Raw genomic sequence first — 27193 nt, forward strand, 5'->3', positions numbered from 1 at the left:
TCTCTCAAAAACAGATGATCTGTTCAGAAAGGCCTCAGGAATAAACACTGTCTGTCATCAAGGGCAGCCTTTCAAATGTATGTACCTCTGGGAGGTATCCTCCCATAATCAGGGTGCTGACATGTTAGGCACGGATGGGAACAGGCCACACGGGCTGCTTCCCTCAGGGCAACTGCTGCTGGTGGGCACAGCATTCACCCTGCTGAGCCCGCACGCTGCCGGAGGGTCCTTCCCACCCAGCACTCAGCAGGGCAGCTCCATCACTGAGATGAACCCTCTGTTTAGAGCCTTCCTCACTAAGGAACCAGCATGCTGAAACTGGTTAATGGCCATTTGAGAGCAAGAACATTTTTTTTTTTATGCAAACATTACTGCTCCTCAATGCAAGACCGTTGGGGAAAAAAGTTCTGTCTCATTAGTAGTATTATATTAGTCAGTATGCACGAACTGAATTAACCATGGAGAAATTCTTTTCTCATCTCTTGCTCTTCAAAATAAACTAAAAAAAGTTATCTTAATTTCCAGTTAGCTTTCACGTATGTGTGCATAAATGTATTTAACTATTTGTCTCACCACGGGCATCCAGCACTTCACTGTACCAACATCACTGGTGGCCAAAGTTTGTTTGAAGTGTTGGTTCAAAAGCAGATAAAGAATAGTCTTGAGTGTATGTGGATCATCTGAGGGGGGGGATGATATTTTGGACAGTATAATTTTATATACACTACAGTTGGATATTTACTTTGCTAAATGCAAAAACAAAAAATGATATAAAGATAAAGCTTATTTTTCGTTTCTTAATCTATATTAGATTATCCTTGATAATCAACTTTTATCTTTAGCTAGGCTCCCAGCTAACTTCCCTGACGACTAGCTATTGTTTTTTCCTCAATTTTCCACAAATCAGTTTACTTTTCTAATGCTTTCTAAAATAACAATTCTGCTCAAACCATTCTATAACCAAATACAAACAGAAACTAAGATTTCATTTCCAGGGAGGATCAAAATATACTAAACATAACAAAGTGAATGTATCATTGTTGGCACTACTCTTATAGACAAATTTTTCATTTCTACAAGTTACAATGCATGAAAAAGTCCTTAGAAAAGGTGGCCTAGGGGCGCCTGGGTGGCTCAGTCATTAAGCGTCTGCCTTCAGCTCAGGTCATGATCCCGGGGTCCTGGGATTGAGCCCCACATTGGGCTCCCTGCTCAGCAGGAAGCCTGCTTCTCCCTCTCACACTCCCTCTGCTTGTGTTCCCTCTCTCGCTGTGTCTCTGTCAGATAAATAAATAAAATCTTTAAAAAAAAAAAGGTGGCCTAGTAAAAGCAATGTTTTCTGGTGGAAAAATATTTTGAAACTTAGAAATCAAATTGTTTTAGAGAATGCATTTTGTCCCTCTCTCTATATACCATTAACTCAACACTGTCAAATATATATTCATTTACAGAACATTTTGGCGTACCAGAAGGACAGATACCACCTTGTACTGATTTTACATAACGCCCAGAGCAATGTTATGCAAATGAAGTGGGTTAAACTATAGTATTTAATGTTGACAGTGATGACTTTTATACAGAGATAAAGCTTCTGTAATCAATTTATTAAAAAGCTGTCAACATATTTCTCTCTCTACACTAGCCATCCTTCTTCTATCTACCTATCTAAACTGGCCATATAGAGTGTTAAAATTGTCTTCATCCCCTGTATAGTTTCTGGTATTCATAAAAAGGTCTATTATCATTATCAACTTAAAGACGTGTTATTTAACAAATACTTATTATATGTCTCATCACTTTTTATAAAGTATTTCTTATGCTTAAAATATATGTACTAAAACTCATCACAATTCTTTGTGAGTCACAAAAACATACTGTTACCATTTATAGCCAACAGAGTCTCTACTGGAAGGCAAAGACAGAACACTCAGGGTCTATGCTAAATTTCTGTAACATACTGTACTAGCAACTCAGACACAGGCGAGAAGGCAGTGGGGAAAAAAATGGAAAAACACTACCAGATCGGCTATATAGTTTACCTAGATATGGTAAGGCAATCGCAATTGAGTCCAATTCTTAAGAAATCATGTGGCAGTACACTGTTTTACCAAGTCAGATAAATGCTGGAGTTGCATTCCTGTGTGTGAGATTTTTGGGGAAACTTTACTACGGATATTTTAGGGTTACTACGTAAAGAAACACTACATTCATTATCTCGTATTATACCCATATTACAGAAATTGAGGAAGTTGAGGTGCAGATAACGTTAACTTGCCCCAAATCATGTGACTAATAAGTACTGCGACTCAGCTTTAACCGGATTAACACTGTCTTCATAAATAAGATCAGTATGTGTGGTAAAATAAAATAATAAGTTAGAGCAATTATCATATATGCAGTATTTGTTATAATCACTGGAAACCTAACGATGGATGTATTTAGAACTTAGAATAAAACAATAGAATTCTCCATCCCAGAATAGAGAAAAACACTCTCTAAGATTTCACTGACAGAAAGCTGTAAAGACACCTAAAGCAGAAAATACTAATATGTACTGAATTATTAATATGATGTAGTATTTCCACATCTGAATTATTAATTTTTAAGGGTTGCTCCTAGAAAAGAATGAGAAATAACACTCCTAAATGCTTTAAGTAGAGGTTTATGATCTTTCTCTTGGGTAATTCTACTAAGTGATATTAAGATATATATAATTATGGTCATCTTCATCTATTTTTACTGTTAAAGGGAGAGCTGAATCAATGACATCCTGGACAGATGCACCAAAGCTCTAAGAAAGATCACTTTCCCAAACCTCCTCAGCAACCTGTTCTAGTGATGGATAGTCCTTGTAACAAGCACACATCCCAGGCTGAACCCTACTACATCTCTTTCTGTTTAAAGTCTTCACAAGGCAGGACCTCTCCTGCCTTACCAGAATGAATAAAATTCCACGACAAATGAGAAATAGGCCCCCATATTTCTAATATGCACAACCAACAGAAATAAATGCTTCTTCAAAGACAGACTTTACGTGTCTTTTTGTTTAGTGACTAAATGTTATCTTTCTTTGTAATGGAGAGCGCATTCACTAACTCATGTTAGGAGGCACTTCATTTTCGTAGCATTTATATAGGGTTGCTGGAAACTGGAAAAGCAGGAAAAGATAAATCCTGTTTCCAACAATTACAGAGATAGTTCTATTTATTTTTCTTAGAGTACAAATATTCTAGGATAGCAGTTGTCAAATTGTGTGTGATGAGATCAATTTAGTGGATCAAGAGGAACATTTAAAAACAATGAAATAAAATTAAAAGAATAAAATAGAAAATATAATACAAGGAACATAACAAGTTTAACTATTATTTCATGAAACTTGTATTTATGCTGTGTGTACCGTCACAATGTAAAATGTATTTCTTACTGAGGGCCATGATTAAGAAAATGTGAAAGCCACTGCAGAGAGAATACACAGAAGTAGACAGGGAGATGTGTTATTTTTTTCAATACTTTCGTTTTTTGACGGAAATAACAATTTAAAAAAATTGTGAGATACGGATGAAAGAAATTGAAAAAGACACAAATAAATAGAATGATATTCTGTGCTCGTGACTGAAAGAATACTGTTAAAATATCCATACCACTCAAAGCAATCTACAGATTCAATGCAATCCCTACCAAAATCCCAAGGGCATTTTTCACAGAAATAGAACAAATCTCAAATTTGTGTGGAACCACAAAAGACCCTGAATAGCCAAAGCAACTCTGAGAAAGAAGAACCAAGCTGGAGGCATCACACTTCTGATTTCAAACTATATTACAAAGCTACAGCAACCAAAACAGTATGGCACTGACATAAAACCAGACACACAGATCAATGGAACACACTAGAACACCCAGAAATAAACTTAGGCATACATGGTCAACAAATTCACAACAACAAAGCCAAGACTATGCAATAGGGAAAGGAGAGTCTCTTCAGTAAATAGTACTGGAAAAACTGGACGGCTACATGCAGAAGAATGACCCTGGATCAATATCTCCGCCATACACAAAAATCGACTCAAATGGATTAAAGACTTTGAACATAAGATCTGAAACCACAAAACTCTGAAGAAAATATAGGGGGTAAACTCCCTGACACTGGCCTTGGTAATGATTTTCTGGATGTGATACCAAAACAAAGGTAACAAAAGAAAAATAAATAAGTGGGACTATATCAAACTAAAAAGCTTCTACAAAGCAAAGGAAACCATCAACAAAATGAAAAGACAATCTATGAAATGGGAGAAAATATTTTCAAACATAGATCTGATTAGTATCCTAAGTGTATAAAGAACTCATACAACTCAACAGAAACAAAACAACAAAAACCCAATTAAAAAATGAGCAGAGGATCTGAAAAGCCATTTTTCTAAAGAGGACATATGGATGGCCAACAAATACATGAAACGGTAATTTAATCATCAAGGAAATGCATATCAAAACCACAATGAGATATCACCTCACACCTATCAGAATGGTAATTATCAAAATGGCAAGAAACAACAAGTGTTGACAAGGATGTGGAGAAAAGGAATTCTTGGGCATTGTTGGTGCAAATGTAAACTGGTATAGCCGCCATGCAAAACAGTATGGAGGTTCCTCAAAAAGTTAAAAGTAGAACTACATATGACCTAGCAATTCTACCTCTGGGTATTTATTCAAACAAAATCATTATCTCGAAGAGATATCTGTACCCCTTGTTCACTGAAGCATTACTTACAGCAGCCAAGACATGGAAACCACCTAAGTGTCCACTGATGGAGGAATGGATAAAGAAAATGTGGTCTGTCTGTCTGTCTGTCTACACATATATCCACACAGACACACAAACAGAATGTTATTCAGCCATAAAAAAGAAGGAAATCCTGCCATTTGAGACAAAATGGATAGACCCTGAGGACATTATGCTAAGTGAAATAAGTCAGAGAAAGACAAATACTGTATGAGCTCATGTACACGTGGAATCTTAAAACAAAAGAAAACAAAAACCTGAACTCACAAATACCCAGAACAGATAAGTGGTTGGCAGGATGTGTGGGTGTGTATGTGAACACGTGCACGTGTGCATGTGTGTTTGTGTGTGTGTGTGTCAGAGAGAGAGAGAGAGAGAGAGAGAGAGAGAAATGGGTGAAGGTAGTAAAAAAGTACAGATTTCCAGTTACAAGATAAGTAAGTCCTGGAGGTTTAATGCACAGCATGGTGACTATAGTCACAATACTGTACTGTATATCTGAAACCTGGTAAGAGAAAATTGTAAAAATTGTCATCACACACACACACACACAAAATTGCAACGATGAATGGTGATGGATGTTAACTAAACATACTGTAGTGATCATTTCGCAATGTCTATACATATCAAATTATCATGTTTTATGGGGAGTGACACTTCTAAATGTTTTAAATAAAAGTTTACAATGTTTCTCTTGCATAATTCTACTAAGTGAAAAAAAACTACGTTGTATGTCAATTATATCTCAATAAAAATAAATTTTTTAAAAACACAAAAATTATAGATCATTATACTTGCCCTTAAAATATCAATTTTGTTATGTTTTTAAACCTTAAACATATTAAGAAAGATTATTAGAGAAAGTAAAAAACAGAACCAAGCGAAAACAATAATCTAGCCAATTCTGACAGTGAATGTATTTGAGCATTTTGAGTAAAAAGAATGTATACTTTACAAGTGTACTTAATTTACACACTGTCATCTGTTTTAAATAGCTTATTCAGATAAGAGTTTTCAGCAATGTGCAGTATCTTCAACATTAAGTAATAAAATGAATCAGATTCCAAGACTCCCAATGTTGCTTTGTTACTGGACTTACCAAACCATGATTTCAATACAATATGCTGCTGATATTTGATTCAGATACCCAATAATTTTATTTTGACTCACAGGCCTAAAGAAATTTTTTTTCACAGTTGTGACCTTTAATAACTGAAATGTATTAAAAATCAGGCTAATGTAGGTGTTTTATTAGGGTTTTCCCACAAGAATAAAAGGTGAAATAGTTGGAATATTGGCGCCAATAGTTCCAAAGAGATTTCAATCTTCTGGAAGTATAAAGTTAAATCTATTGAAAGAGTATTCGGTATATATCATGTTAAAATCTTCACAATTAGAGATATGCTATTTTTAGATATTTTGATAACCTTAAACTTTACCAACATATCTACATTTTACTTACACACTTTATGGAAATGCAGATGTCTAAAATCATAGCATTACCATTATTGGTATTATTCTACCGAAGGGCACAGTTTGATCTGGTAAAGCATAACGGTATGTTTAAGAAACTTAACTTTTCTCTGCCAGGCTGGGAATAATTTTTAATATAATTAACCACAACTGTGAAAGTAAGAAATAAAAAGTATTTCTGCACACTCTTAAAATTTCATGATGCATTTCCTGTGGAAATAGTATGTGTACATTTATACTTTTGTAATTATTCTGTCTCCATCAGTTTTATCTCATATTGGAGTCTACTCATATCCAAACCCAGATATTTTTCCAAAAAAACTGCAGAGTACTTAACAATTCTTTTTATTCCATAAGCCAGAAAAATATAAGTACATAAGAAAATAGTGGGTAAGAACAGAGAGAGAGAGAGAAACAGGTAACAAGGAAAAGTGAAAACAGAAGCAAAAAACAAAACAAAACAAAACAAAAACCCTAAAGTAGAATCACACATCCTTCCCCAGGGGCTTAGGTTTGAAGACAATGGCTAAGGAAAAAACTGTGTAGCCAAAATTACCCTTGATAAAAAAAAAAAACAAAAAAAAAAACAAAAAAAACCCCTCATGAATTAAGTATGGTGTACATGCTTTTATGTAAAGTTCATTGCTTAGAAATATACATAAATGTATAATCTATGCATTTTAGTGTGCCATATATAATTTACTGGAAGAGGACCCAGAGAAAACACTCAAATGTATTACCAACTGGAAAACTTTAACAAATAAAAGGATTCCAACTTTGTTGGGTCTTCCTGTTGGCTGAGTCATCTAGAGACATTTTATCAGTTCCTCCACCTTCTCCTTAGTAAGTTTACCTATTCCTCACTTAACCTTTTCCTAAAGGAGCGCTAGAGAGTCAACATCAACCACTTGCCTGGCGACCTGAATATTTCTCATTGGGTGGCCAGTGAGGTCACCTTCAAATCATCCATTTGTTCCTGCCGGAGGAGTTATATCAATATGCAGGGACAGGCGATATCTTTTGTCTGTGTGCAGTAGTAGAACGGTTGGCTACTTAAATTACTTTTGCCCCCTCTCCCTTTTAAAAAACAATTACAGGAATGATCCCTCTGATTATAGATTTCATTGACACAATTACCACCAAATCTTAACTAGACAAGATTTGCGGGTCACAGGCTGCTCATTTGTTAAGGCTCATATTGAACCCTACCTCTTCCCTCATGGCACCCACTAGAGAGAAGTACCAACAGCATGTTAGAGCCAAGGGGAGATCATCTGCTCCATCTGCAAAGTGAACTTAAACAATTCCAATCTCGGGATAGCAAAGAGAAAAGCATAACATTGTAATGTTCTAATTTCATAATGCGGCAAATACAAGTTCCCCTTCAGGAAGACAACACCTGGGGGCTATAAAAAGTGACTCATGGCTTCTAGGCGCTCTGTACTTTGGAGGCCCAGCTTCCAATGACAATTTTGGTCAGTAGAGGTATCAAACCGGGGAAGAAGGTGTTTGTGGAGGAAGGAGTGGTGGGAGACTCTAGAAATTCCACTTACTTGGGACAAACATTTGATGTATTCCCTGGTTTCGGCTCCACAGCGCCAATCTGTCATGGGTCAAGATCTATGTGTTAGCAATTGGCCACCTGCCTCTATTTTAGAGAAGGTTTTTATGGCTACTTATTGTGAGGAGAAAAAGTGCAAACCATCAGTTTGGTCACTTAAAAGTGATCGCTTAAAATGATACAGAAATATTAGTAATGAAAGTAAAAAAAAATTGTAACGAATTTCGCTTTGGGTAGTGCAAATCAGCTGCCTCTTCCCATTCTCTTTTTCCCAATCTTAAAATGCCCCCCATGCCTTCTAGCCTATTTAGTAATGTGTGAAGTCTCCTCTATATATCTTAACAACCCTCAAGTGCTATCCTTGGCCATATTCATTTACAATTTCTATTTCTGGCCATATCCATTCATTTCTCTCTCTCTCTATTCTACCCAGGAGGTCTCATCTACTCTCCACATCTGAACTGCAGGGAAGAACCTGAGTCCTTACATTCATATGTAAAGTGATCTTTCAGGCTTTATTCAAATATTCTAATTACTTATTACGTGCATCAATATGGATGATTACCATCTCCAACGCAGAAATAATGTCCCCCCCCCACCGCTATTCCTCCGTAATCCTGTTCACTCATGTTCAAAGTGTCCAAGGTTACATTTGACCCTCCCCCCGCAACTAAATTTAATTCATTCTTTACAATATTATTCGCATCCCTTCTTTCCTTTCTGTTCCTACAGACACCATGCTAATTCAGAATCTTTCTACTTCACACAGAAACTAGGATAGATGATCACAATATTGCAGGATTATTCCCCCTAACTCTGGTCTATTGTCACCAAACCTTCTATCACATCATCTCCATGTTATCATTTCTATACCAATTTTGATCATGGTCCTTTACTACAAGATCAAGTCCAAACTGTTTAACCTTCTGTAACTTAGCTTTACATTTTTTAGCCTTACCTCCCTCCTTTCACACTTCTATATGAATTCCTAGTTTAGCCAATCTGGTCTATTTAACAGCCAACAAACACACTGTAGGAGTTTCCCATGCCACTTCCATCTGGAAGGCTTTGGAGCTCCTGATGCTTCAAGATTCTTATTAAACTTCACCCCTTCCCTTGTCACCTCAAGTAGGTACAAAAACTGTGACAGAATGTTAGAGCTGAAGGGAGACCATCTACTCCCCGTGCAAAACGGACTTTGAAGAATCACCTCCCCCATCTATAAAATTAAAATGTTCAGGGATACCAAGGACAATAAAAATCGTTTTCTTTCCAAACACTGGTTTTCTTTCAACACTTTTTTCCCTGAGCGTTTCCCCTCTGCCGGGAGCTGTGCTAGCCACACAGGACTAAAGTTTAATGAGAAAGACCGACTGCACATCTCTCATCACACAAATAGTTCAACTTTGGTGAGTGCTACAAGAAGAGGGAAGTTCAGGGTACCAGAGATGTCTGAGGTAGGCGTGGCTCAGGGAAGGGGTGAGGCATGACCTTTCCTCTAGTGTGGGAACACAGGAAGGAGTTAACTCAGCTTGGGAAGAGGAAGAAGGCTTCCCTGAGGAGGAAATCTTTTAAATAGGGGTGAAAATGAGTAGGAATTAACTGCAAAAGGTAAATGCTTTTGGAGTTAATGCAAGGAAAGCCCAGACAGGTACTTTCAAGGAACTAAAAGCAGGTGTGGATGCTGGAACCTAAGGGAGAGCAAGACTGAAAAGGTGAGGCCGGAAAGGCAGACAGGGGCAGGAGCGTGCTGTGCCTCGGAAGGTCATGTAGAAGATTTCTGGGCTTTATTCTGAGAACAACAGGGCTTGAACGGCATGTTCCAAGATACTTTAAGGCAGGACCATGGCCTACCCTGGGAGGAATGGGAGAAAGCAATTATGGAATCAGAAAAAAATTCCACTTTTATTTCAACTGAAACATATTCTGTATCCCTATCACACTTTCTTGAGTGTGTGTTCTCATCTGAAGTCAAGCTGAAAAGGGAAAGTATGTGAATTAACAAATACAGCCTTTTTAGTTGGGCCACTTGGCTTGGACAGGAGGTAGTGTAAGTATATGAATGCCTCTGCACCTGTAAACACTTGAGGGAGTATGGGCTTGTTCTACATTTTCTAAGAGCACAACATTCCATACAAGAACAATCCAATAAAAAGCTCCATTTCACTGTCACTGGCCATGAATTGGTGCTATTCTTGAAGTTAAATCCTCAGTCTCCTCCCCTTTCCCATAAGGCCCTTAATGAGGGAAAATATTTTGAGAATATATGAGCAAAATTTTTCCAAGGGTTGTTTTAATCCCAGTTGCTTTTTATTCTCATCTTGTCTACATCAGGTAATGAATTTCAAAAGGCAGTCACAAATTTATTTCCCCTAAAATTACATTTATAGCAAGGATAAAATTTAAAGAAGGTAGGGTGACAAGGTTATTAATAAAAGAACAGCTGGAATTTTGGAGCAATTTCTGTGTTCAAGGTATTGTGTTGGACTCCTTAAAACAAATTATCTCATTTAATCCTAATAAAGACTTTGAAGGGTGCATCTCATTCACAGATAAGGAAACTGAGGCTTACTACTTCCCTGCAATATGTACATCTTAGACCCGTACTGCCCAATACGGTAGCCTGCAGCCACATGTGCCTTCTGAGCACCTGAAATATGTCTGAATTAAAATGTGCTGTGAGTGTAAATTACACACCAGATTTTGGAAAATTTAGAATAAAAAGGAAAGTAAGATATCTCAGTTTTTGAATATTGGTTACATGTTAATATGGCAAATAGTACATCAAAAAAATGCCTTATTATCTGTTATAATTAAAAAAATAAGCTACTAGAAATTTTTAAATTACATATGTGGCTCACATTATACTTGTATGGAACAATGCCACCCTAGACCAAAAGCTGGGTATTGAATTTGCCAGTAAATAACAAGTTCAAAGCCAGCCTGGTATAGAAGAAGAGTACATGGATTGTAACAGATCTTGGTTTATATCCTTCCATCAGTGACTGGTCTTGGGTAAAATACCAAACCTCTCTGCACTTCGCTTTTGTCACTGGCATTATGGTGATATTAAATATCCCCAAACAACTGTTGTAATATGTAAAGCAGCTAGTGGGCAGAGAGGAGGGAATAATTACTGAATACTTCCTATAGCAACTGCTTCATTTAAAAACTGATTCCCAAAAAGAACAGAAAATTTACTTATTTGAAAATCATGTTTTATTCTCCTTAAGTGGGAGGAGTTAACTCACTAGCACATTTAATGCTTACTTTAGCATCATATATGCATTATCTATTATCTTCTGATATACATAATATACACAGATCCTTTCTTTCTATGTAAGTTATTTATAATATGTTATAGGCTGGGAGGCTAGATGATAAAATTAGGGTGAGGTACATAATGTCAGAACACAGAAGGGCCCAAGGGGTCCTTATGGATACAATGGATGAATTCCAGTGAAAAGAGTTTATGAACTTGATGTCAGCGGACCCATGGTTTTTTCACATCAAGAACTGAGACTAGTGAGTAAAATGACACCTGGGCAAATAGAATTTTACTTTTTTTTTTTTCTCCCTTGGTTGTGGTGCAAATTGTTTTAGCACACCAAGTTTAGATTAGCCCACTATTAGTAATCTCCACGAAATCATAAGAAACTACAAAATCATGTGGACTAAACTATCTGAGGATATTTTGCCATATTCTGTCCCCTAGGCTTTTGTCAAGAAGTTTGTTTGCCCTTTTATCAATGTTTGAATTATATGTATACATTTAAATGTAAAGTTTGGAGCAGCGGGGCATTCACTTTATTATTTGATGTATGTATATGGCTTAAGATCGACACGTGACAATGTATTAGACTGCCCTGTTCTGTATTTTTTTTTTTAGTAGTATGGGGGGGCGTACTAATTAAGGATTTCAGTCACTTCAATGTAGCCCCTTAAGTATACATTTATTAAATTTAGCACCAAAACTGCTCATTTGTTATCTACAGCAATTAACTTTAAGAAAATGAGATGGGAGAAGTAAAAAGCTATCAGATTTACAGATCTGAGTGAGAATGGAAACAGAGACCATGAAAATATTCACTTTATTCTAGTTTGAGTTTTAACAAGAAATAATAAACAAAATTTTATTTTCGCTATTAAAGTGCATGTGCAATGAGTTAAACGGGGATGGGGACAAGGCATCTCCTTTGATCATATGTTGCATTAAAAATCCACCTCTTGTAATGAATTTTTGAGTACCCACTGAGGACACATGACTTGGTCTTTGCTCTTTCAAAATAAGTGACTCTGACCTACAACGTGATTGTGTCTACAGTTCACTTACAACTATGTTTCAGTAAATGTCTTCAAACTCTAAAGCTAGAGTTAGGTAGGAAAAAAAAATTACACTACATTAAAATTATTAACAATTATTAGCTAATAATAAGAATCACAGAGGGGCGCCTGGGTGGCTTAGTTGGTTAAGCGACTGCCTTCGGCTCAGGTCATGATCCAGGAGTCCCTGGATCGAGTCCCGCATCGGGCTCCCTGCTCGGCAGAGAGTCTGCTTCTCCCTCTGACCCTCCCCCCTCTCATGTGCTCTCTCTCTCTCTCTCATTCTGTCTCAAATAATAAAAAAAAAAATCTTTCAAAAAAAAAATCACAGAAAACAATGTGTAATAATTAGAAAAATTTGCTAAAACTTTGAACTGAGATATTATTACATTTCTGATGCTTGAAATTATAGGAAAATATACACTCATATTTAAGAGAAAATGAGTATCTTAAGCCATTTAAGCTACGAGCCATATTTTCAAAATGCACACTGTAAAAAAAAAGTTTATATCAGGAAAGAGCTTGTTTGCATTAACTTTAAATTAGCTAATACTTGAGTTACACCTTTGAAGAAACTTCAGTTTTGTTTCCAGGAATGCTTTTTTCCCTTACTTTCTTTCTTTCTTTTTTTTTTTTTGAAGGGGTAAGGCAGTTGGATTAAAAAAAAAAGTTAAGCCGCATTCTTTAATGTAAATGGCATATCTGTGCTCCTCTATGCTAATAACTTTCTCAATCTCACTGAACTGTTAGGATGTCTTCAAATAATTTAATGTCTTTAAAGTTTCGTCTTAATGGCACAGTTCATTTTTGTAAAACGCCTTGGCACCACTCAATCTTTTAAGAGAGGAGAAAGGTCTCTTTCCTCTGGACCTGACATTTTTACCATATATGTGTGAGCAATTTCGCTGTCAAATATTGCCAAGGTAGATTTTTTGTTGTTGTTGTTCAATCTGAAAATGTCTCCACTATGCCTGCAGAGCTCCCCTCTTCCCAACACAAACCTACCCAACCCTTTCCCCCACTGCAAGTTTTAAACTTTGTTTCCTTTGGGGTTCTGCACAAGTGCTACTAATAATATCCAAGAGACAAAGAGCTGTGCTGTAGGTTCACGGGATGCCAAATTTGAGTTGTGAAACAAAGCACTCAAATTTGAGATTCAAGATGATGGTGGTGGTGATGCTGGCAAAAAAAAAAATATATATATATATATATATATATATATATATACATATATATATAATAGAGCATGAGACCCCCAGAGCCATCTCCCCAGACAGCTCCCCCTGTCCACGGCTACCCAGAGCACGGGGGAGTTCTGGCCCCGGGACGTCGGCTGCCGGCAGCACCGCGAAGCCCCCTGCCCGCTCCCCCCGGCCCTCTCACCGCTTCACTCGAATGATCTGGTCCCGCATGGGCTTGATGTCCTGGAAGCTCTGCTGGTTGACGAGGCTGTAGACGAGGATGAAGCCCTGGCCGTTCTTGATGTACAGGTCCCGCATGGACGCGAACTGCTCGGTGCCCGCCGTGTCCAGGATCTCCAGCACCGACGGCGACGAGTCCACCTCGATCTCTTTGCGGTAGAAGTCCTCGATGGTGGGGTCGTATTTCTCGATAAAGGTGCCGGTCACGAACTGCACGGTCAGGGCGGATTTGCCGACCCCGCCCGAGCCCAGCACCACCACTTTGTACTCGCGCATCGTCCCTCCGCGGCCGCCGCCGCCGCCGCCGCCCGCGACATAGACCTACGCCCGCCGCGCTGTGCCCCCGGACCCTGCGCCGGCGGCCAGCCCCGCCGCCCCCCGCGGCCGCCCCCACCTCACGGCCGCCGCGACCCCCCGGGCGCCGGCGGAGGGAGCAGCAGCCCTGGGCATGGGCCGAGCCGGGCGGCAATGCGGCTCGCGGGCGCCGGCAGGCACTGAGCACGAGCAGCGAGCGAGAGCCGCCGGAGCCACCGGAGCCGCCCGAGCCGCGGGCCCGCAGTGCCACCCGCCCGCCCCGCCCCTCGCGCCTCCACGCCCAGCTCCCCGCCCGCTGCCGCCGCCGCCGCCACCGCAGCTTCCTCGGCTGCCGGAGCGCGCGCCCGAGGGGGAGCCGCAGCGCTGCCGGGGGCGGGGCTCGGCGGCACGAGGCGGGGCTCCGCGGCGCAGCCCCGCCCCTGCTCCCTGTCGCCTAGGCGACCGACCGCGCGCGCTCCCGGGAGACTGCGCCGTGCGGAAGCCTCCGCTCGCGGTTAGATAAACAACCTCCTCTGCCGCCCCACACCACTCTATCCCGCACGCCCCGTCGAACCCTGGGGCCTGCGTCCTGAGCATGCGTAGTTCGTTTGCCTGAACCGGGAACCTGGTCTACTGGAGAATCCCACGCTCGGCATTTGGGGGAGACGAGATGTTAGCGGGGCAGAGCAATCTGCAGGCTTTAACGTGAGGCGGAGAGTGAAAAGAAGAAACGGACAAGGCCCAAAAGGAGGTCTTGGTGAGGGATTTTGCTTGACACCACCCAGTCTCTCAGTACTCCTGAGAGCTTTGGTTTTTATCTTGCATCAACGTAACGAGAAGCCTTTTTGAGGGGACGAACATAAACACAACGAAGCGAACCCTGAGGGAGGGGCTGCAGGGCCCCTTCTGCCCGCTGCCCGACGTGGCGAAGGCGAGTCCGCGGAAGCCAGGCGCACGCCCGCTGACGTCGCTGGGGGTCCCGCCCTGCTCCAGCGCCGGCCTGGTGTCGAGCTCTTCCCACGCCCTCTCGGCTACGGGCGCCTGGAAAACCGGGAGAACGGAGCTCCCACCCGCAACAGAAGGCCCAGGGACACCTCATAGCAACAGCTAGCGGGGGCACCTAGTAGGAAGCTGGGATTCAGTCCAACCAACCAGTTCACGTTTCTGTACCCCCATGGTATCGTTCTCGGCCAATAGAGAGCCACTTCATGCCACATGACACCCACCCGTCAGCCAATGGGGAAAACTCTGGTCGCGGGATCAACCAACGCACCTCCCTTTGCCCGGCCAGGCAGGGCGTTTGCCCCTGCGCACTCTCTGCCAACCAATCGTAGGTGAGCTGGCGGATGACGGCGGTTCGATGTGAGCCAACCAGGACTCGCGATTCCCTTGCCACCTAGGGCCGGTGGTATGGAGACAGGGAGGCTCGTGGGGTCCGGGAGGGGTCGGAGAATGAGGGGCCGGTCGCTGTGTCCTATGCTGGCAAGGAGCAAGGTGTTTTGCAGGCGAGAGTGATGAATTCTGCGTTTAACGTCGTCTCCTTGGCGTGCTGCCTAAATGATGGGCATGGAAATGGTGCTGAGGGAATGTGGGCTGAATCGTGGGATGAATCGAGAAAACAGGGACTTTTGTCTTTAGGGTGAGAAATTTTCCGGTACTTAAGGAGACATACTGCAGCACTTGGCACGGGTCTTCCATGCGTGCCTCCTGAAACATTTTTTTTTTTTTAAACTACTTAGTTTTTTAAACTTAACCGTTCGGTCTCTGTACATGATATGTTAGTTGCACTCTCTCATACCCACACCGTCAAATATAGAAGTTATATTTCCAAGTATTCCTGGATTATGTTTTGTAATAACTGGTTATTGGATTTACCTTACTTAAACTCTGTCCTTCTCAGACTAGTCTACACCCATCTGTTACTAAATCACATTTCTTGGGAATAGTAAGTTTCTGCAGTTCTGTTTGATCATGGCATACCTCTTCGCCCTTTCTCTTCCCCACAAGGTCATCATGTAGAGAGGACGGTCTGAGTTTGGTAGAGAGATGGTCTGAGTTTCTGGAAAAACCAGGTGTTCCTTTGCCATCTCTTCCGTCAATTATCAAACTACTACAAAGGTGTACTTAGATCTCCCAGTGTTCTATTCCTCTGTTAGTCCATTATATTAGAATGGAGAATTTATATTTGCATTACCTTGCTATAGTATAGCACATACCAAGTTTTTGCTTAAACTAATTGAGGGCAAGTGTCATGTCAAAATGTGTAATATATATAAAACTGAGTCTTCATTTCTTGATTAAATATTGTCAAAGTATGAGACTTAATATCTGAGCCTCTGGAATCAGCAGTGAAGGCAGACTGCAAAAAAAATCGAATCAGAAGAATCTTTTAAGATCATGGAAACCATAGAGGATCTGATATCTAAACTAGTAATGTGAAAAAGTGAATTAAAATGAAAGGAAATCACATCTGAGCTTTTTGGGCAGGGCTATTTCAAGAAGATGTAGATGAGTGCAGTGTTCACCTAGCTTTTTACAAGTCTCGTATTTTGTGTGAAACTTATATGCTGATTTGAGGTTACTTTAGCTTTGTAACAGTCACACTTCTTTTCAGAAGAAAGACAGACTGTCTCTTTAAGATCCAAATTGTGCATCATGGTGATAAAATTCCTAGGCTTTTTGAGAAGCATCAAACTTTCTCTCTGTGTATAGATCATTACAATCTGTGTAGTATGTTGCATTGCAATGGAGCTGAAAAATCATTTATTTTGGAAGCAAATAAAGGTCCAGTGGCTTTTTGTTTTTGTTTTTTGTTTTGTTTTGTTTTGGGTTTTTTTTTGGAAATTTGCTTTGGGATTGTGAATCCACAATGTAACCTTAAGCAACTTTTCATTTCCTAGGTCCCCAGAAGTTGAGAAGCTCTGGATTGCAGTGCATCTGATAGAAGTTGTCACACAAAAAATAGTGAGTGGGCTCCCTAGTCACTCCACTTAGCATAATAAAGAATAGGAGAGTTTTTTGACATTTTTCAGCCTTTCTCTGACCTTTCATTACTGCTGACTTTTCTTGATAAGGAGAAGTATACAGACTGCTGCCCTTAGGGTAGTTGCACCTCATTTATATTTCTCATCTTGCTATTCGATATTCATTCTCAATGAATTCATATTCATTTGATATTCATTCTCAATGTTGCCATAAGGGTAGATTTTTAACCACTAATAAGCAAAAGAAACATGATAAGTAGGGCATATTTTCTTTCCTGTTCTGTATTATATGATGGTACTTACCTAATTTGAGACTTTATGTGAAATACTGGTTGAAGGATTAGCTTCTGTAAGAAAGGATGTCAGAACGTGTAGAGAATTTTGAAGATTTGGTTGGGAGATGGGTGTCTGTCTCCTGATTCCTTAATCATGTTCATTTTTATGCCAGCATGAACTATCTATTCTGAGAGTGATTTTAGAAATAAAAACTTATGTCTCCATTTGTCTGTGGGAAAGACAAAATAAAAATGAGATAAAATGAAATTGAATTTTCTCTAAGGGCTGTAAATCTCTATGATAGTGAAAACCTAACACTGTGCACTGACACTTTAGGCTCTGTTTAGCTTCAGAAGGGCATTACTGGAAGAACAAAAAAAGAAAAAAAAAAAGCTTCATTTCTCCTCTCCCCACTAAATCTGAGAGTTATCTCACCTATACCCAGATACCTTCAACTTCATACTTGTGTTACTGTGGAAACCCAGCTCCTTTGCTTCTGTGAAAGATGTTGGAAAAGGTGGGAGGAAGTGGGAAATACATTGTGTTTGGGGACTTTCTGACTAGAGCAAGAGGCAAGTATGTGAAGAATTGAATACAAACAAGTTAGAAGAGGATGTTTGTAATATTAGCAGTGCTACTTGTCTATGAAACCCTGATTCCTATTGCTTCCTATTAAAGCCTACATGTGTGTGATTAGCCATAAAGGGGAAGGGCAAGTCAAGTACATTTAGAGCAGAAGACATTTCCTTGGCCTCTGAGGCTCCTGATACAGTTGAGAAATGGAAGTATGTATAAACAGTGGAAAGGAAGGGGCAAAATAAACTTGTTTCTTTTTTGAAAATGCAATATGTCTCAGCACTTTTGAAAAGAAAAAGAATGCAGCAATGAAGTGACTATGTAAACAAGTCAATGAAAGAAACCTTCTGTTGAAAAAGTAAATGTTATTGAAGGAAAAGGCTTAATGATTAAGATATAGGAAATAAAAAGAAAAAAGCCTGAAGAATCTTAAAAGCTTGAATGTTCAGAGGAAAATAGAGCTCCAGTATGGTTTGTTTAACACGGCTGAAGAGTAAACACAGTGTTGCTGCATTCCTAGCAGTTTCCCTCTCTTCTAGCTGGAAAATATAGGGATGAGTCAGGATTGATCGTTAAGGGCAGCCCTCTCCTCTCTGCCCAGTTAGACCAGCAGTAGGCACGTGACTCAGTTCTCATCACTGGAACGGGAAGAAGCCACTGGGACTGGGGGATTCCTGGGAGTCTGACAAGAATGAGTAGATATCCCCATTGTTTTGGTGCCCCTCCCCTTGCTTCCTGCTTTGCACATTGAAATAAGAGACTGTGGCCACCATCTTTGGGCTGTGATGCCTTATGGCTGAGGTTGCAAACCATCGAGCTTCAGGTGGCTAAGGAGGAGGAGAAGAATCCAAGTCCTGGAAAACAGTATTGAACTGTCATGCTGATAGTGGAAATGCCCACCTTTGGACTTACTCAGTAAACAGCTAGCCTCCTTTGAAGTCTGTGTTAGTTTGAGTCCATGAGGTTTTCTGTGTCTTGGACTCAAATACATCCCAACTACCATAGAAAGTATAAGAGATTCGAGACAAAATGGTATTTTAAAAGATCAGTGAGCATTTGTGATATTCTGATGGATAGCCTACTGATATCCTGAATGGCATTTCAAAGACATTATGGTATTAATTGAGCACTTACTATGTATATTATTCTAGGCTCTGGGGATACAAAAATACACAATTAGCCAGAAGAGCTTGTAGTTATAGACATTATAAACAGAAGAGACTGACGTTAAACAACTGATTGCACATTTACATTATGTAATAACAGCTTATAATTCATGCTAACAAGAAAAAATTAGAGATTACAAGGATGTAATAATATAAATAGTAAAATATTACAAAATATATAACCACATAACTGAAGAAAATTATAAAAACAAGCACTTTCAAGGACATGATAATATTATGTATAGTTTATACATGAATTCTTAGAGGTTAAGAGAAACAGAATAAACTGAAATGGGTTTAATAAAGAAAAGCTGTCTGAAGGAAATGAATATGGAGCCAGGTTTTGAAGGCAGTGGCCAAAGAATAGACTAGATGGGGCAGAAAGGAACACTCTAGGTGCAAGGAATTGAGAGAGCAAGGGGAGGCAGCAGGAATGAAGTAGGAGTGAAATATGGAAAAGACAGAATCACTTGATTCTTTAATTCTCTATAGCAGTGCCATTCTAGGGACAGCTATCAGGGGAAAAAAAAATCAGAGGCTAGAAGTGTCAAGGCAAGAACAAAAGGTATAGAAATAATCCGGGAAAAAACAATAACAGAAGAAAAAGTAGAAAGAGTACAAGGGTACATTTGAAGAAGTTAAGGTATTATTCAAAATGATGAATAATTTATAACGTGGGCATCATGAAAGAATTGTTATAAGAAGTAATTATGGACTTGAGGGCATCAAGAAGGTGGAATTCAAACTTTCACAAACAGAAGTAGAAAAATGAGGGGTAGCAAAAAATGAAGACAGGCAGCAAAACCGTTTTTGCTTATGGTTATTTTTTCACGGTAGCTGTTCCTGACATGCATTATGTAAAAACGAATGGAATTTGATTGAAAAAAATTTCAATAGACCAGTAATATATAAAGATAGTCTTTTAGGTAAATAATGTACTTTAGAATGTTTTTCTTAGAATGCCTTTTGTACCTTGCCATAGAAAAGTTTTTTCAATAAAGAAGTTCTAAGGAATAATAAGTTACAGATTAGTGACATATTTTGAAAATTAAAAAAAAAACCCGTAGATGTGCCAAATGTAATGGTATAGCAACAATAATAAATACTTACAACAAAAGTCAGAAGTTTGTCAGATTTTATGTGGTTTCTGGTCAAATATGGTTGTAGTATTTTTCTAATGCTATTTTATGTAAGAATATGTCTTAAAAATTAGGCCACCATAGGCATATGAACATATCTTGATATTGTTTATAATAATGTCATTAATATTTATGGTGCTTTGCCATTTCCAGAGCCCTTTTGCTACATGTCTGAGAAGCTTGTAGTTTTTTTAATAAAAAATGTAAAAATAATTAGGAACCACCATACAAATATGTGATATGAAGATGCTGAACTAGCATTATTACTGCTCCTTCCTCCAAGGTCATGGAAGCAATGTAGAGGGTACAACGCCATCAAATGAAGAAAATTATGAGAAAACCCTGGTAATGAGAGGATTTAAGGGAACTGTTCAGTAAGGGGACTGGGAGAGGAAGGTGGTGGTAGTTTAGGTCTTGGGCAAGAAGCAGCCAGCCACACTCCCGAAGAATAATAAAATAGGAAAAGAACCATTACACATGTGCTCATGCTTCTCACTCACTATTGCCTTGGGAAAATCAGTGCCTGCCCCTACACATGTGGTGACGCAGAGCTCTAGTCTAAGTGGACTCAAGAGGACAATCAGGGCCACACAGGACCTTGTAAGGAGCTTGTGAGGTGCTTGTAAGGAGCCAAGAAACTCCTTAGGTTCTAACCAACTTAGGGCATTTGCCCACCCACACCTCCTACTCTTACTTCCCTGGGCTCGTGAATTTCAACCTAAGGCCTGTTCCTTCTGATGTTGCTTCTCTCCTCTTGGGGGAAGCAGAAGATGAACTCTACACCTAAAGAATCATTGCCTGTGATTTTCCTGGACTTGGGGTTCTCTGCTCTAGAGCTCATTTATTCTCATCCCTGAGCACCTTGGTGTGACTCAAAATGGGGTCTAGAAAGGTGATCAACCATTTGGCTTGCCTGGGACTGTCATGGTTTTATATTATTTTATTTTTTTAAAGATTTTGTTTATTTATTTGACAGAGAGAGAGACACACAGCAAGAGAGGGAACACAAGCAGGGGGAGTGGGAGAGGGAGAAGCAGGCTTCCTGCGGAGCAGGGAGCCCGATGCGGGGCTCGATCCCAGGACCCTGGGATCATGACCTGAGCCAAAGGCAGACGCTTAATGACTGAGCCACCCAGGCGCCCCAGAACTGTCATGGTTTTAGTACAGCATCCCCCAAACTCCCCTCAGCCCTAGTGGATCACCCTACATCTGTTCTCATATGCATTTCTGGAGGAAAAAAATGAATGCACATGACAAGATATTTTGAGAAATACAACTGTTTCAGAAGAAAAAAAAATTATAGAGTTCATCAGAAGCATAAACATTAGAATGGACCAAGCATTTAAATTTAGCCCCCAATAAACATGCTAAAAAAGATAAGGGATAATGTTAGACATATGAAAACCAAGAAACACAAAAGGAACCAAGTGGACATACTACAAATGGAATGTATAGTAGTTGAAACAATGAACAAAGGACAATAAGATGGCAGAAGGGACACTGTTAAGGACCACATGAGGGAACTGGAAGACCAGATTGAGGTCACGTCACAGAAAGAGGAAGGGAAGTTCAAAGAAATAGAAAAAGGAAAAATCAAGAGATAATGGAGAAGAGAAGAAGTGGCAGCATACAGATAGTGGGAATCCCTATAAGAAAATGACTTCTTAGAGAAATGATAATGTGAAATTTCCCATGAATGAATGGACGGATAAAAAGTAAAAGACCTCGGGGGGAGGGCCCATGGAGCCTCAAAGAAAAGTGATTTGGAAAACCTACACTTACAGACATAGAGAAATTTGGGATATCTGAGACTAAAAGTTTTAAAAGTTTACATATGAAAAATTAAGATCAGATTAAACATCAGATTTCTTAATAGCAGCATTAGAAGCCAGAAAAACAATGGAGTAAGAGTTTTAAAATCCTGAAGGAAGAAGAACTAGAAACAGAAATTTAATATTCAGCCAGAGTGACATTCAGGTATGAGAATGAGATACAAATATTCATAGGCATAGAAGGCCTCAGAATCCCAGAATATTGCTAACACAGAGACCCACACTGACAACGATGGATAATTCCACTCTCACGGTGCATCTTTTTCTCTCAGTTACTGATAACTCAAGCAGACAAAAACTACAGGGATACTGAAGATTTGAATAGCCCATTAACAAAACTGGACTGGCAGACATAGAGAATTCTATAACCGATGATTAGAGCATACATATTTTTTTTCCGAGCACATACAGAACATTGGCAAAAATTGATCGTAAAGTGGACCATAAAGAAAATCTCAATACGCTTCAAAGAATAGCTATCACTCAGATTGTGAATTCATAATTACATTAGAACTTTAAAAACAACAAAAAGACAAATGAAGAACCATACATATGGAAATTATAAAATGCTTATAATGCTAAATAACTCCTGGGGTAAAGAAGAAATGTGAAAACACTTGGAACCTAGTGATAATGAAAATACTATCTATCAAAACTTGTGAGATACAGCAAAGTGGTTCTTTGATGGAAATTTATAGACTTAATGTGTATATTGGAAAAGAAGATACAGGAAAATCCTGATCTTACCTCCTCCCATGGTCACACTGAGTCTGTACCTACATATGGGAAAATTCTCTCAAGAAACATCTAAAGGCCGACTGAGTGATGACTACACGTTGGACAAATGAGAAGAAAACCACGCCGAAATGGGTAAGAGAGGCTGGAACATAATCCCTCTATAAGCCCCATCCCTGGCACAGTATCCCACAACGAGGAGGGAACCCAAACTCCAGCGCTTCTTCCTCAGTAGTGAAGGGTTTGAACCCCACATCAGAAAAGGAAACACTAATTCGAAAAGATCTATGCACCCCCATGTTCATTGCGGCATTGGCTGTATTACAATAGCCAATAGCCAAGATATGGAAACAACTTAAATGTGCATCAATGGATGAATGGATAAAAAAATTGTATATATATATGTATAACATTATATATGTAACATATGCATATATATATATTAGCCATTAAAAAGAATGAAATCTTACCATTTGTGATGACATGAATGGACTTTGAGGGTATTATGCTAAATGAAATAAGCCAGACAGAGGAAGAAAAATACCATACCATCCCCCATTTGTGGAATTAAGACAAAATTTTTTTAAAAACAAGCTCACAGATTCAAAGAACAGATTGGTCAGTGCTAGAGGTGGGGAGTTGAGAGGTAGGAAATATGGGTAAACTGCTTTTGTTTTAGTTTAAATAAACTGAAATTTTTTTTTAAAAAAAGAGGGGCATCCTACAATTTACCCGACCAGTGCTTCTCAAAAATAAGAAAAGCCTAAAAAACTCTCATAGCCAAGATGAACCTGAAGACACATGAGAACTAAATGTAATGTAAAATCCTTGATGGGGTTCTGAAATGAAATAAGGACATTAGGTAAAAACTAAGGTAATCTAAATAAACTATGGACTTTAGTTAATAACAACATATAACAAAAAGAAAACCCTTGGGTTTTTAAAAATCACATTCCAAAATAAAATATAATATATAGCAGAAAAAAGTCAAAAGAAACAGGTAAAATTAATGTTTAAAATGTATTTTACTTAATCCACTATATTATCATTTCAATGTATAATCAGGACAAAAATTATTAAGATATTTTACCTTTTTTCATACAAAGCCTTTGAAATCTGGTGTATATTTTACACTTACAGCGTCCAGACTGGACACATTTCAAATGAACAGTGTTGCTACTATATTGGTGATAGACAGTGGATTGTTCAGGGGAGCAATGGAGATGAGGTTTGAGATGCTGTTTTATAGGTCATGTTGACAAGACTATTTGAATATCAAACATGTCGAAAGTCAAAAGAGAATTAAGAAGACACCTGTGTTGGAGAAAAAGCAAATTCTTACACAACTCACATCATGCTATTTGGTTTCTAACATCAGCATTCAAGGAATAATTCTAGACCACCGACAATGTGCAAGGCACTATGCTAGGAATAAAAGGAGACTTCCTCCTCATCAGATAGGTATATAGATAAATATGTAGGTAGATGACCAGGCATTTTGTTAAAAACTAGGTTTTGCTTTGAAAAAGTGGCTTACAGAAGTGTAGGTGCAGCATTATTTAGGATACATCTCTATGTATGGTCTATAATCTCTTTTTTTCCTGGTTTATGTTTAAGTTGTAAGTTTCACAATTCTTATCATACTTCTTTGGTTAACCTAATGATTTTGAATAAGAACATAATTTTCCAAAATAGCTTTTCCCATTTGAAGTAAGGGCAAGTCTTGCTGGGTTGACACTATTCTTTTTACACAGTGGGAGAAATGTCTGTTTTTCAGTTCGTATGGTAGCATGTACTGGAGATAGAATTCACTACTTACTTCTTGTGACCCCTGGTGTAACCCTGAGCAGACTTCTGTCTTAACACCAGTAGCACATTGCTGCACCATCTCCTCTACTAACTGAGGATAGGAACAGTGTTTGGTTCATGTGAGTTTTAGCAGCACTTGGCACATTGCATAAAACATTGTGGGAACTCATAAAACGTTTGCAAATGAATGAACAATTGAATGGACTATAACTTTGCTTCTAAAAATCCTGTAAAACAGAGAAGATGAAAACAAGGGGAAAGAATGGGGAGTTTCTCAACATTGAGGAGGAGATATAGATATTTCCTCTAAAACTGGCTTTATCCCCAAAGAAACTCCCAGCTCAAACATTGTAGGTCTTCAGTAGGCAAGGTAAGGTCAGTCTATGGGCTTGGACTTTAGAAGTGCCAAGAATGATTTGGAAAATCAACTTTTCTATCTACTGACTGCTGCCTGAAATTTTACACCTAGGGTTTTAGTCTTTTGATGTGAAAGCTTTTTTTTTTTTTCCAGTTAAAATATAAATGGGAGAAAGGCAGTTAAACTGTACTATCTTTCTATAAACATGGCGGCATTCAGCTATGCTCACTTGGTGGGAAAAGAAAATAAGGAAAATAAAATAGAAGAAAAGAAGTTAAATGGCCCAAGTATGTGCCCAGAGTGAGCATGAACAGGCCACGAGGATCCATCATATTTTGTGTCATACAGTAATTTTTTTTTAACGCTAGGGTTAATCTCTTCACCCGGTATAACATGACTAATAACAGCCTTCACAGTTACTAGATTCTTAAATTAGATTCAAATAATATCTTATTTTCAAGTGATTACAAGAATTTTCCAGACTTGGGAGCTCCATCCCTCATCTGTTTCCATCAATTTCTTCTGCTTCTCACAGGATTACGCTTGACAGTGGTTTGGGGCGCACTGGGGAAGACGGAACAGTCCTAGTGGAAGACCCATCCAGTCGTCCTTCTCAGCAGCCAGCTGGTTATTTTGTCAAGGAAAGTGATCCATCCTACTTTTTCAGGGTCATCTCCTCAAAACCCAGCTTCTCACTCTCACAGAACAGTACATCCTCTTTTATTATCGTCCTAGTTAATGCTTCTCACACAGCTTCACAATACGAGCACTTAATGAGTGATTAGCCACGTTGAAATGGCTGCACTAGTTGAGAAAGAGAAATCTTGTTTGCTTAATCAAGGTACTACTACCTCAGTGCAAATGGCACTGGTGGCAAAATTGATTCCAGTTTACATCTGAATGAGAGAAGCCGAGGGACACATTTCAGGGATATTTTAGCCTTTTTATTTTCCTTGGCATGCCAGGTAGTTGAACAGAGTTAAACTATTCCATCATGCAAGTTGCCTTGACTTGATTCTGTTGGGGATTGGTCTTTGGTATTTATTAGTTGTGTTTTTGTTTTTTTTTTTTTTAATGAAGATTTTTGGGTATTTCCCATGCAAACTTTCCAACGAAAAGATGCTACAACATATGAAAATTATCTAAAAGATATTCATCTGTCGACATAATTAGGTTATATGAACGAGAATGAGCTCCAAGAATAAAATTGAGTATGTCAGTTCTGCACTATATGCTGACAAAATGAAAGAAGCTAAAATGGGTAGTTTATGGCATTCTAAGGTTATGATTATGGTGCTCAAAAGAAAGCAACCCAAGTAAAATTATTGAGAAAGGAGACCAATCAATAGCATATGTTGCTGAGGTTTTTATACTGAAAAAGCAAAGCTCCAGGGGCTCAATGCTGTCTGTATTAGGGCTGTAGATCGTCTGAAGCCTGGGGTTTTTCTAACTGGATCTGTGACTAATGGAGTGGGGGTAGGGCTGAGGCTCAGTAAGATGTTTAACCCTGGCTTGGGGAATTACCTTTGCGTGGGATTGGGCCTGTTTATAGGACTCCTCAAACCCTGGCTCTCCAAAAGCAGAAATAAAGACTACCAAGTCATTCAGGTCACTAGCTACCCATCCAGATATCTATCATCAACGTATTTTGTGTTTTGTGTTGTTTTTTTTTTTCTGGTTTTTTGGTGTTTGTTTGTTTGTTTGTTTTTATTCTACAGGGTTCCAGAAAGGACAGAAGTACATTTCATAAATACATATAATGATAAATTTTCTAATTTTAAGAGTTAGGTCTTCTCAAGAAACTTGAACATTATCTATCCAAAAAAAAAGTATGTATAGAAACAGTATTTCACTTTGAAGTACATGTTAAAGCTTTCCCCATGGCGTTCACACTTTGTCTTGCTTTCTGTGTATATGTATGTGTAAGGGGAGGGGTGTGCCCAAGCCCCACCCAAGTCTCACCAGTTAAGAATCTGGGAGGACACAGGGGTGGGCTTGTGTTTATTGAGAATGTGTATATTTAAACAAAATCTTCTAGATGACTCGGACATGTCCCTGTATTTTCTGAAGAAAGAAATCATACTTAAAGTGATGATCCTGAAAATTACTACTGAGGATATTGAATAACCAGATTACTTACCTCAAATCCAGAACCTAGTTTAAATTCCATTTCTTCTTGTGTCCCTCAAACTAGAATTAATCTCTATTCCTTATTCCCCAAACACTCCACACTTTTCATATTTACTGCAGTTTCTCTGGTGTTATGCTTATTTTATCTCCATCTGTCATGTGGACTCATGGATGTTTGGGCAGCAGGCGAGAAGAATGGAGAAGGTACATTTTCCCCCCATCTTTCTAATCCCTGTAATGCTTTGGCTAATCAATAGTATGTGTTCAAAACATGTTGATTGAATTAAATTAAATATGAAATGGTATTAAAATTATTGAATTATTGTATTATCCTATTAA

At 39.0% G+C, this 27193-nt stretch overlaps 1 protein-coding gene and 1 long non-coding RNA gene across 3 annotated transcripts in view; one reads left to right on the forward strand and one right to left on the reverse strand.

The window, feature by feature from the left end:
• The window catches only part of RAP2A (RAP2A, member of RAS oncogene family), a 34708-nt gene extending 20593 nt beyond the window's left edge, over positions 1–14115 (reverse strand). Inside the window, exon 1 of the mRNA XM_027589051.2 lies at positions 13518–14115. Coding sequence (XP_027444852.1) covers positions 13518–13831 — 314 coding nt within the window. The 5' untranslated portion in view covers positions 13832–14115. The remainder of the gene's footprint in view (positions 1–13517) is intronic.
• Positions 14116–14168: 53 nt separating this feature from the next.
• LOC113919621 lies at positions 14169–27107 on the forward strand. 2 transcript variants are annotated; one of them, XR_003519069.2, is made up of 3 exons: positions 14169–15183; positions 16750–16813; positions 25260–27107. It is a non-coding gene; the product is annotated as an uncharacterized LOC113919621 (long non-coding RNA). The 2 variants fall into 2 exon arrangements; XR_003519068.2 differs by lacking the exon at positions 14169–15183 and adding an exon at positions 15197–15488.
• The last annotated feature ends 86 nt before the right edge of the window (positions 27108–27193 follow it).

Source organism: Zalophus californianus, chromosome 3 (assembly GCF_009762305.2).
Source record: "Zalophus californianus isolate mZalCal1 chromosome 3, mZalCal1.pri.v2, whole genome shotgun sequence".
NCBI classification, from domain to species: Eukaryota; Metazoa; Chordata; class Mammalia; order Carnivora; family Otariidae; genus Zalophus; species Zalophus californianus.